General features: G+C 49.9%; 2 protein-coding genes across 2 annotated transcripts; both read left to right on the top strand.

The window, feature by feature from the left end:
• Positions 1-263: 263 nt before the first annotated feature.
• LOC142601514 (alveolar macrophage chemotactic factor-like) lies at positions 264-2,203 on the top strand. The gene is made up of 4 exons (XM_075750694.1): positions 264-344; positions 511-637; positions 717-800; positions 1,013-2,203. The coding sequence occupies exons 1-4, from the start codon at positions 287-289 to the stop codon at positions 1,029-1,031; spliced, it is 288 nt and encodes a 95-aa protein (XP_075606809.1). The 5' UTR covers positions 264-286; the 3' UTR covers positions 1,032-2,203.
• Positions 2,204-8,659: 6,456 nt separating this feature from the next.
• Positions 8,660-10,783, top strand: LOC142601513 (alveolar macrophage chemotactic factor-like). Its single transcript, XM_075750693.1, has 4 exons — positions 8,660-8,810; positions 8,976-9,102; positions 9,182-9,265; positions 9,703-10,783. Exons 1-4 carry the CDS (start codon positions 8,753-8,755, stop codon positions 9,719-9,721), a joined length of 288 nt encoding a protein of 95 aa, XP_075606808.1. The 5' UTR covers positions 8,660-8,752; the 3' UTR covers positions 9,722-10,783.
• The last annotated feature ends 288 nt before the right edge of the window (positions 10,784-11,071 follow it).

Raw genomic sequence — 11,071 nt, 5'->3', positions numbered from 1 at the left:
TGCACCGGGAGCCTCTCGGGGCAGGGAGCAGCCCCCCTTCTCTCCCTGCCCCGCTCCTCCAGCACCCGAGATCCGGCGGTGGAAAGAGGCCAACGCGGCTTCCAGTCCGGCCCGGCCCGGCCGGCCCACCTGGCCCGAAGCAGAGGAGGTGGGGAGCCCAGCCAGGAACACCCCCCAGCCCCCCCGGCTCCGCTCCGCGCCCGGGAAATTCCCCGACAGCTCCCGGCGGGGGATAAAAGCACCGGAGGACAACGGGGCCGCAGAACCTCCGCCGCCAGCACTAGCCATGAGCCCGCACCTCCGCCTCGTCCTCCTCCTGGCCGCCGCCGCCGCTCTCTGCCGGGGTAAGCGGCTGCGGGCTCGCCCGGCAGGCTGAGCCGGGAGCACCCCGCCGTCCGCGGCCGGGTCCCGGCAGGGGTGCCCGGCGGGGGGGGGGGGGTCGGGGCGGGGCGAGGGGGGTCCAGGGTCCCCGGAGCCGGGGCTCAGGCGGCGTCTCCCCCCCCCCGCCAGGTGCGCCGCTGGCCGGGGAGCTGCGCTGCCGCTGCGTGCGGACCGTGTCCGAGGTGATCCCGCCGCGGCGCCTGGCCCGCGTGGAGTTCGTCGCCGAGGGGCCGCACTGCGCCGTGCCCGAGGTCATGTAAGTGCCCGGCCCCGGTCCTCGCCCCGGCCCCGGCCCTCGCCCCGGCCCCGGCCTCACCCTCTCCCTCGCCCCGCAGAGCCACGACGAAGCACGGACAGACGGTCTGCCTGAGCCCCTCCGCACCCTGGGTCAAGCTCATCGTCACCAGGATCCTCAACAGGTACCTGCGGGGGCAGCGCGCCCCGCTCCGGGCACCGCCGCGGGGGGCGTCCCGGGAAGGAGCGGGGCGGCTGCCGCTGCACAGAACCCCCCCACGGGTAAAGCGAGGGGCGGCCTCTCTCACCTCCCCCGGACCCCGCTTCCACGCAGGCTAAAGGCCCGCGGTGACGGCAGGCAGCGCTGATCTCGGTCTTCTTGGCTTTTGGCTTTCAGCTCAGCACAGAAAAACTGACGGGGGAGAGAAACTCGCTGGAGGAGAGAAGACATGGAGCCTGAGGCTGCGGGGGCTTTCTTCTCCTGAATGCACTGCGTTTGAGCTCAGCCTATTTATTGAGGACTTTATTTAATGTGATGATATCTGATTGTATTTATTTAAATATTGCAAGTACTACGTAAGATGTATCTTTAATTTGGACATTGTCTGAAAAGCACAATTCCAAGTGCTGTACTAATCTACTGCCTTTAAAACCTTGCTTTTGGGGTGGTGCGCAGGAGAAAAGATACAGAGAGTATCCTGAATTCTTTCAGAGGAAAAATTTGCCTGGGCTCCAGCATCAGCAAACCACTGATGAGGCTTCAGCATCAGCATGAAGTCTATTTCCATGCTACGCACCTCTGTAAGGACTTAACTCACATAGAAACAGTTACTCTACATAGCAGCTCAGCGTATAGAAGGGAACTGCTGCCTCCCAAAACACGTCTTAGTTTTGTTTTGCACATCGTACAGCTATGTGCCTGGGAAAAAACTTTCCCAGCTGCTGTGGGAAAGCCGTGCAGCCTGCGCTGCCAGAGCCAAAAGTTAACCCAGCAACGCAAGTTCACCAGCAACTTCGAGTTCCCTTCTCCTGCCAGAAGTCCTGGTGCACGCAGCACCGCTTACCTTGTGGGTGTGCATTTTGAGGGAGCTGGTGGCTTTTGCTCCTTGCAACCTTAGACACGTGATGTCTTTTTTTGTATGGCATAATGTCATAATTTAGAGAAAGTTATATGTCAGTGAACGTGCTGTTGTGTTAGTGGATGTTTATTTATTCTAGTCCAAATTCCTTTGGGAATTCTGTGTATGCAGTTTCCTCTGCTCTTCATACTTCTGTCCAGCAGAAAATTAAAAAGAAGGGGGATCTAAACCACTGTTAAATACTAGTATTTAAATGTCATCATGGTGAGACCATACGATTTCTATTCATCCACTCATTTTCCAAAATGCTGAAGAAACTCTCATAGTTATATATGTATAATTATTGTGTAGTGGTATTATCATACATCCATAATAACTGTAATAAGTTCCTGTGAATCAAATGGAAGATTTTTTCCGAATGTTTTTATTACTATGTATGTTTCCTAATTAAGATATTTTCCGTTGTTACTTACAGAGTTTTGCTTTTAAAAAATAACTATTTCTATACACTTGCCTGGTGTCTGTTAGCATAAGAGATCATACAATATCAAATCTTGCTGGTTTCATTAATGGCTTGTATAAGCTGTGCCCATGGATGTACTTTCACCACTGCAAAACTATACTCCTCAGCATTCCTTTGCCTTGCTGGGAGTTCTGGACTGAGAGCAGTAGGATTGAGCCTCTTTTGTTTGGTCCCATTTGCAGGGAAATGAAATAGTTTGGGAGCTGAGGTGAAAAGCCTCCCCTCCGTTTCACTGCAGTCACCTAGCGGCTGAAAACTGGGCTAGAGACAATAGGATGTGGAGCAACGAGACAACTCTTGCCCACACGTCCCCCTAAATATTTGTGCCAGCTTCTGATTCCTTTTGAAATGAGGGAAGGGATGGGTTTCCTAGGGCCAAATGGCATAGACCTTTTCTTAGCAAGGTTACGAGAAAAAGTTTTACCTTTGCATCCTCTTGCTGTGCTTGAAATGATCTAGTGCTGCCACTTGGAGAGGCTGAGAGGAAACCCTCACCTTTTGGCAGACGCCTTGGAGGCCAAGGGCAGGGAGCGACTCTGACCTGGCTTAGGTTGAATGAAGCCAGCAAACTGCTGTCCGGGTGGCACGGAGGTCAGATAACAAAACTTCATTGCCGATAACTGATTGATGCTAGTTTAAATACGAAGCTGTGTGATTGTCTCGGGTTTCTCAAGCCAAGGAGGCTCTTCTTTCTGCCTACTGACACGCTTCTGGCATTTCACCTACTGCAAAGGAGCAACGCTATTCTTACAATGTATTTTTTTTAACACAGTCTCCATGAAAACACAGCAGGAGGTGGTAGGCTGTGGGTAAAGCAAGGGTGATACTACCTATTTCAGCCCTGATTAGCCTGCTGCTAATTTGTTCCTCAGGCAAACTCTCTCCTAAGTAAATACTGGTCACACCAACATTTGTGATGGCTTTATAAAGTTAATTCCCAGCTTCTGTGAAAAACACGACCAGGCTGGACGTTCTCTTTAATGAAAGGGAAATCCACCCTGCAGATTGCAATCGGAGTCTTGCGGAGGCACTACAGTATCTGTTGGTTGCAACGCCTGACAGTGCCTTTCCCAGTTCATAGGGATTGCTGTGACTCAGCTGTGGAAGCCTTTTTTGTGGAAGAATGATCCCTTTTGTCCACACTTGCACAGTGCCTAGGACTGAGGCTCCTGTGCCTCTTTGGGGGACACACGCGCTGCCTTAACACAAATCTGGCTGCAAGGCCATTGCTGCAAGGAAATTCTGCTGCTCTAACAGGGAAAGAAGGCACGATCCTTCCTTCCTCATACTTATATCGGTCAAAAAAGGCTGAGGATCAGAAAGTTCACAACAGACAAGCCAAGTGGGCAGATTTCCAATGCTGTTTGGTGGGGCAAAGAGGAGATGTGGCTGCCTCAGCACTCCCTCTGTGACTTTTGGAATCCTCTGGCTACTGGGGCACTTCTAGGTGGCCGGAGGAGACTGTGAAGGACAAACTAAGGGAGAGCACAAGCTTGACAGTGATTCTCAACTCACTTTGAGAGTGGCAGCGGGATTTCAGCATTTTTGTGCTCATCTGAGCATCTTTCTTTTCACCTCCAGCCCCCACCTCCTCAGTACATGCATATTTAAAGAGGTCCAGGATGACTGGAAGTCCCTTTTCGCACTACCCCTGCCACATGGCTGTGGCTGCCACAGACAACATGGGGATCTTCTGTCTGTACAGCTATTTTGCAAATGTGATTACTTTATTTGGATGACCACCTGGGAGTGGAAGAGTACTGAAATCCAGTTCCACATCTGTTTGGCAGCATCTAGCCTGGTTTTCTTAGTAAATAAAGTCTCTTATGCGGTGAAGCTGCCTTAATTGTTCTGTATTCCTCTGTTCCCCCGGCAACTTTTGAGTGTTGGCCCTTTTCAAAGTATTAGGATCAAAGATACTCACTTTCTAGATGTTTTTGGAAAGTCTGCGGGTAGCTGTAGAAATGGCCATTGCGCTCACATCGAGGAAAAGACTGCACCGTAAGCACATAACACGCTTTCATAACATGCTAGAGAACCTAAGGCAGAGGGAGAAAGAGAAGTTACGAGTGCCTTAATTGGTGGACGTTCTTGGCTGGATTGTGTACCTAATTAGACATCAGAGAATCCAATCGCAAAACTCAAGTCCATTGAAAAACAGTTTCGTCACTTCTGCTGCGTGTTTGCTCAAAGCGCCTTAATCGTGCACTGCAGTAATCCTCACCTAGTGGGAGCAAGGCTCAGGTCTACCCTGTCAGTGTCAAGAGCTGGTTCATGTTGCTGGGCCTTCCTTCAATTTCCTAAAAATATCGTCCATGCAGAGCGGCAGGATGAGCTGTGCAGATTGCACATTTTCCTTACGTTACGACATGCGTTCTCGTTCTCTTTGTGTCATCAGACAGACCTCTTGACACACTAACCTCATCACAGATAAATGCTTTTAAAGTTACTCCTTCTCCTTGGGCTTCCCTGATTCATACTCACTGGCATTAGAAAATTATCGGATCTGCCTCCCTTTCCTATCCCTACTTCCAGGAGGCACCAGTGCAAGAGCAGAGCATACCTATGGCCTTTCATCACGCTAAAAGTGGCAGCGGACCAGTCAGCCTCTCTTATCTCTCACCAGTAACTAGTGACCAAGCGTGACCAACTGGTTGTGTCAATTGGCAAAGGGAGGGGAATCTCCCCGTAGCCGGAAAAATCTGGCCAGGAGGTTGGGCTGATCCCGTTTGCAAAATTCAGCTAATTGCCCAGGGCATAATCCTTGAAATAGTCCATTCCTTTGGGATGATCCTGAATTATTTTCCTCTCAACTTTGTTGAGAGTCTATCTAAAAGTGACAGTGTGGATCACGTACTCATAATTTCAGCTGCCTCCTAGCCACAGCCTTCATTGAAGATTATTGTATTGGCTTCAATACAAAGGAAAAGTTGCAGGATATTCTGGGCACCAGTGCAAACAGCACACGGAGTTCTTGTTTCACAGGGACACAGATGGAATAAATGGTGCTCATCTGAATTTTTACTGCCTTTTTTTTCTAAACCACGGTCCTGATAGTAGTGCTTTTGAGTGTGCCTTGACAGAGCCAGATGTGTAGGGTTAGCCTAGCACAGCTTAAAGGGAAGTGACTGAGCAACGCTCCTGGGCACACGAGACATTTTTTCGAGCCTTCGTACATCTCGAGTTTCCTCTCGCTCTGTTGGTATGGTGGGTATTTGCACAAGACTTTCCCAAAACTCTAGCCTGGGCTAAAGGCCAGGCCAGATGTTGAGGAGTTTGATATGTCGGAGAATGAAGACATTCTGCCTCATCAATAATGTTCTCGTCAACGTCAAACAAAATGGTTAATTACATCACAGGAAAATGACTGAGCAAATAAGCTTCTCCATAAGCACTGCAGATGTTACACATTTGTCAACAAGCCACATTTGCTGATTGAAGAGTATTTCCTTTTTGGCATGATGAAGCAATCCCACATCTTCTTCACCTCTTTCTGCAGTGAGTTTCTGCTTCCCCGACACATCATTATTTCATTGTTATGAGCCGCTCAACGCTCAGGTCTCCCTTTAAAAGCAATATAACAGCTTATCTGCTGAATTAATGCTGAATCACGTTATAATTCACATCAAGACCAGTCGGTGGCAAATGAATGTATGTGAATGAATTTTTCCTAGCTGAAGAATGATAAACCAGATGATTGCTTTGAAAAGCTGTGTCAGCACAGGGAGGCGGTGCTAGGTCCAGGAGAACGTGGGCGCATTGTTCAGTCGATTTTATGAGCCCTGAACAGATTAAGTTCCAAATCCCACAAACACCTGCCCTCCAGATTTTGAACAAGACTGTCCTACTAAAAAGATGGAAACTTTTCCAATTCACAAAAAGCATAGCTTTACTTGAAGGTAGCTTGTTTTTTTTAAGGGCTTCTCGTTCATTTGTTATGAAATCTCCCACTGGGGACAAGAAAGACTCAGAAGCAGTTTTCCAGATGTTTGAGAAGGCAGAGAAAAGTAATGTAGTTTCAGATCCTGTTGCTGGAGCTGACAGTTTGAAACGCACGGGACAGAAGGCTCACTGAGGACTTTCTCACTGTCCGGGGAATTTGTGGCTGCTGTTTTACCACTTGCATGTTTAACTGCCAAACTAACGTAATCACTGATATTGCTATATGTATCATTTAGCTCAGCCTATTCCTGGACATAAATTCCTGCTGAACGATAAGGATAAGACTGAAGTAGTTACTCTAATGAAATATGCTCTGTTAATGCAGGTTTCTGTGTGACACAAGACGTTGGCCACTCTCTGACAGAGACATCCTTTTCCTCCACGAGATCGGCCCTTAACGTACCACCCGCAGCAATTTTCTAAGAGCTCGGCCACTGCTGCCCTCTGGGAATTGCTCAAAAAAGGGGTAAAATGCAGGTCAACCCCAATTGTTCTTCTATACCTATGTCTACTTAAAGTGACAACTGAAGTCAGCAATGAAAAACCGGCTTAATCCAAGTTGCCATTGACGTCAGTGCGATGGGGTCTTCACGTAACTAGTGAAATCTTTACCCTGAAATCTAAGAACCAGGCTGCTACGGAGCTAGTGCTTTCCAAAGCAGAAAGCCTGTTTGCACAGAACATTGCCACAAAAGAAAAACAAACTGAGAGCACAGGAAAGATTTTCCCAAATAAACAAAAGCCAGCAGCTAATGCCATATCTTATAAACAGCCACAAGCCAGGAAATGTTAGCTTATACAGGGGGTGGGGTGGGGGGCTGAGGGAACCTGAAATATGGGGAGAAAAAAGTCAGAAAACAGTTCACAGGAACTGTATGTCTGACATTTTAAAGCTCGTTCATGTCTCGATGATCCTTTTGCATCTGGCACACCTAGCATATCGCTTCAGGTTCTACTCCGAATAGTTTTGTATTGGAGAAACAGGGTTCTGAACACAAAAATGTCATTTTTCCCTTGGCACCTTGTAGGGAAATTTCACAATAATAGGCAGGGTTGCAGCTGAGTTTTGGTGTTGTGGAGCAAGGACTAGCATCCAGGCTAGCGTTTGACAGTCGGTGCTTACCTATTGAGCTAAAACCTGCCCTTCTTTCAGAACACTCATGAGCAAGGCACAAGGATGTACAGACGGGTAGGAATTACGTATTTGCTCCCTGCCCTTCGGCAGACCGCGCACGATGAGAGGCAGGCACTTTGGAAAGAAATACAAACCCCCGCTGCTCTGAGATCTTCCCCTCCTGGTTACTTTAGCACTTCCATAACTTCCTGCAGGGTGGCAAAAGCAAGAAATAGTGAAGTGCCCCAAGGCTTACAGATCTGATGGACCTAGAGCCACAGAGACTGCATTGGCGATGCCCAAATCAGTCAGTTCACACCCAGCTCCGAGACGAGAAAAGTCACCTCGTGCATGGCAAGGCAGTCAAATTGGTCAGCGTGCAGGGAAATAAATACCTTTGTGAACACAACGTTACCTCTGTTCTCAGCTTCCCTCTTCCTCGGACTATTTTGCAATTAAGCATAGAGTTGATTTACGAGCTTGCAGATACTGCACTAACAAATCAGTCTGTGTTGTCATCTCCCCCTGCCCAAGTTAACAGAAATGAGGTGTCCATTGCCTAATATCAAATTGATTCTTTGGCTCCCCAGACCAAGGAAAAAAATTAACACAATTATTACATCTTTGGAGAGATCTTAGGGGAAAATTGTAATCACTTTTCACTGCCCCAGAAAGCACAACAGCAGTCCAAAGCAAAGCTGGTGGACTGAAATAAAGCAATGCATGATTTCCAAAGACCGGGAAGAAATGGTGGGATGGCATCTCTGGACTGCACCTGCTGCCCAGAGACATCCCTGGATCCTCTGGCAAACTTTAAGCCTTGACATCTTTCCAGCCGGCTGGAGAGGGTCCCTACCACTCGCTGCTTTGCAAAACATTCAGGGCCCTTTGCTTTTCAGCTAACAACTAAATCCACAATGAAATTAGTGTGTGCTTGGCAGAGAAACCCAGCTGCTAAAATGAAATGTGAACTTATCCCTAGATGCAGAAGACAAAGGATTTTATGTCTCAGTTTTCACTAGCATCTTTCAGGCTAACATACGTAAAGAAAACTTGGGTTGGGCTGAATTTAACCTCCAAAGTCTGGTGTCTAAACGACAGTCCATTCCTGTAGGAGTTCCCAGCGCTGGCTCCCTGGCACTGCTGGGCTCCCGGCTAAGCGGAGCAGGCTGAACAGACACCTGCGGCCCGAAGCAGTGGGGCAGGGAGACTCGCCGGGGCACGGAGCCCGACCCCGCAGCCCGTCGGTGCAGGCTACCGGGTGTCGTGCCGTGCCGACTTGGAGGATCACAGGCAGGGAAGAAGGGGAAGACGGCGAGCAGTGGTCGCCCGAGGATGTGCAGGGAGGAGAGAAAGATGCGTGACGGCGTGTGAATCACGTTTCTCCTGCCCGACAGCTCCCGGCGGGGGATAAAAGCACCGGAGGACAACGGGGCCGCAGAGCCGGCTGCCGCAGCACCTCCGCCGCCAGCACTAGCCATGAGCCCGCACCTCCGCCTCGTCCTCCTCCTGGCCGCCGCCGCCGCTCTCTGCCGGGGTAAGCGGCTGCGGGCTCGCCCGGCAGGCTGAGCCGGGAGCACCCCGCCGTCCGCGGCCGGGTCCCGGCAGGGGTGCCCGGCGGGGGGGGGGGGTCGGGGCGGGGCGAGGGGGGTCCAGGGTCCCCGGAGCCGGGGCTCAGGCGGCGTCTCCCCCCCCCCGCCAGGTGCGCCGCTGGCCGGGGAGCTGCGCTGCCGCTGCGTGCGGACCGTGTCCGAGGTGATCCCGCCGCGGCGCCTGGCCCGCGTGGAGTTCGTCGCCGAGGGGCCGCACTGCGCCGTGCCCGAGGTCATGTAAGTGCCCGGCCCCGGTCCTCGCCCCGGCCCCGGCCCTCGCCCCGGCCCCGGCCTCACCCTCTCCCTCGCCCCGCAGAGCCACGACGAAGCACGGACAGACGGTCTGCCTGAGCCCCTCCGCACCCTGGGTCAAGCTCATCGTCACCAGGATCCTCAACAGGTACCTGCGGGGGCCGGGGCACCTATTGCTTTCTGCACGGGGATGGGGACGTGCACCGCGCTGCAGCCGACGCGCACGTCAGCCCTTTTGGAGGCCACGCTTAGCTTTGGGCTGGGTTTGAAACCAGCGTGCGTGTCACAGGTGTAACAAGCCACACTGTGCCATTGATTTCTAAGGGGAAATCTGTTTTGTTATGCCACAAGAAGTGGCTTTTTTGTTGGGAAGAGAAGACCCTGCGGGTCAGGTAGAGTATCCACAGCAAATGCCCGATTAAATGCAAATCTAGCCGCAGGACCGGGCCGCCGTGGTCCACCATCACCATCAGGCATCTTTTCCAGAAGGCACAGCTCCTACAGGACCTACTATCTGGGGCGTGCAAGAAGACTTAAGGAAAGATTTCCTGACTGGCTTTATAATTTGAATTCTACCCATTGCAGTTCACATAACCAGCTCTGAGGGGAGAAACATCTCTAAATGAAGCTACCTGTGTTTGCCAGAAGGTACTGGGAAATGGATGCTGGAAGAAGATAATAGCCCGACTGTAGTTTTGATGAGTTTGTAGACCAGCTGTTCTATGTTCAATCCCTCTAAGAGTCTCCCCTCATATTTATTATTGCCTATTCCTACGCATGTACTTATTGACCGAGCTGAAGCGTTTGAATCCGTTTGATAAGACAGCATAGGCTTTGCTAGGCACCGCTCAGCAACCTTGCTGCAATTCTCACAATTCGAGTAGCCCCACCTTTGTTCCTTCTCTCCAAATACTATTTGCCAACAAGTTCTTATAAATAGCATTAATATCCGAAAAGAAGATGGGTCCATTGTGGGGACCGTTGTGCAAATGTCTGCAGATAATCTGATTCACAGATGTTTGAGCGAGCAATGTTGATGATCGTGGGTAATCCTTGCATTAGGAATAACGAGATCGCGAAGTTGGAGTGCTCTCGCCTGGCACTTTAGAGTTTTAGTGCCCGTTCGGGATTACACGGGAGAAAAAACCAGTTGAAGCAAGGGCATTACTGTGCTGCTGTGCTCAATTTGCTGCCTCAGGTGCCTAAATGAGCCTTGGGCTCAGCATGTTCTGCTAAATCTTCTTTCCCTGCTCTAACTTACGAGTATTTAGTGTACAATGCCTAGGATCTTTTTGCACAAGATACTGCACAATGAAATTACGGAAGCTTGCTGCTGAAGTCTCACTCTATTCAATACTCATGACAGTTTAAGAATTTCCATGAAATTGTGGGGTTTCATGCCGAGATTGTTTTGGTTTCTAAGAAGATAATGTTAGGGTTCGTTTGTTTTTTTCTTTTTGAATGACTTTACATTTAATTATTTGGTATTTATACACAAGATGTAAAGGAACAATAACTGTTCTGAAGAGGCTTAGATATTTTATGTCTACTTGTATGACATACTGTCATGATTCATACAGAATAAGTAATTTTCCTTATTCTGCTTTGGAGAAATGTATTTATATGAAAAGGTGGATTTATCGTGAAATGCTAATGTAATGAAATACAACGCAATAAAAATATTTTCTTGTTGAAAAATACACTGGGTTTTTTTTTGTGAATTCCATGCCAAGGTGGACCCGTGTACTTGCGTCAGTTTGCCTAGCTGGGAGGCAGGGAAGCAGTAACCTCTGTGCGTGCCCAGGGGTTCCTGGGCGCACCTGCGGTCCAGCTCTCTCTGAAGTGTGGGGGACACTTTGCAAACGTGCTTTTAGATTCAGAGGCACGTTATTTAAAGCCGCCTTCAGTCAGAGTTGCCGATGTGAAGAGAGATGAACCCCATTGGGTTGGATGT

The sequence above is a fragment of the Balearica regulorum genome, chromosome 4, assembly GCF_011004875.1.
Source record: "Balearica regulorum gibbericeps isolate bBalReg1 chromosome 4, bBalReg1.pri, whole genome shotgun sequence".
Lineage (NCBI taxonomy): Eukaryota > Metazoa > Chordata > Aves > Gruiformes > Gruidae > Balearica > Balearica regulorum.
Note: the sequence above shows the minus strand (reverse complement) of the source record. Positions and strands in the feature narration are given on the sequence as shown.

Coding starts and splice junctions, on each gene's coding strand:
- LOC142601514 (XM_075750694.1), top strand. CDS start 287: ATGAGCCCGCACCTCCGCCTCGTCCTCCTCCTGGCCGCCGCCGCCGCT. Junction 345..510: donor CGCCGCCGCTCTCTGCCGGG/GTAAGCGGCTGC, acceptor CCCCCCCGCCAG/GTGCGCCGCTGGCCGGGGAG. Junction 638..716: donor TGCGCCGTGCCCGAGGTCAT/GTAAGTGCCCGG, acceptor CTCGCCCCGCAG/AGCCACGACGAAGCACGGAC.
- LOC142601513 (XM_075750693.1), top strand. CDS start 8,753: ATGAGCCCGCACCTCCGCCTCGTCCTCCTCCTGGCCGCCGCCGCCGCT. Junction 8,811..8,975: donor CGCCGCCGCTCTCTGCCGGG/GTAAGCGGCTGC, acceptor CCCCCCCGCCAG/GTGCGCCGCTGGCCGGGGAG. Junction 9,103..9,181: donor TGCGCCGTGCCCGAGGTCAT/GTAAGTGCCCGG, acceptor CTCGCCCCGCAG/AGCCACGACGAAGCACGGAC.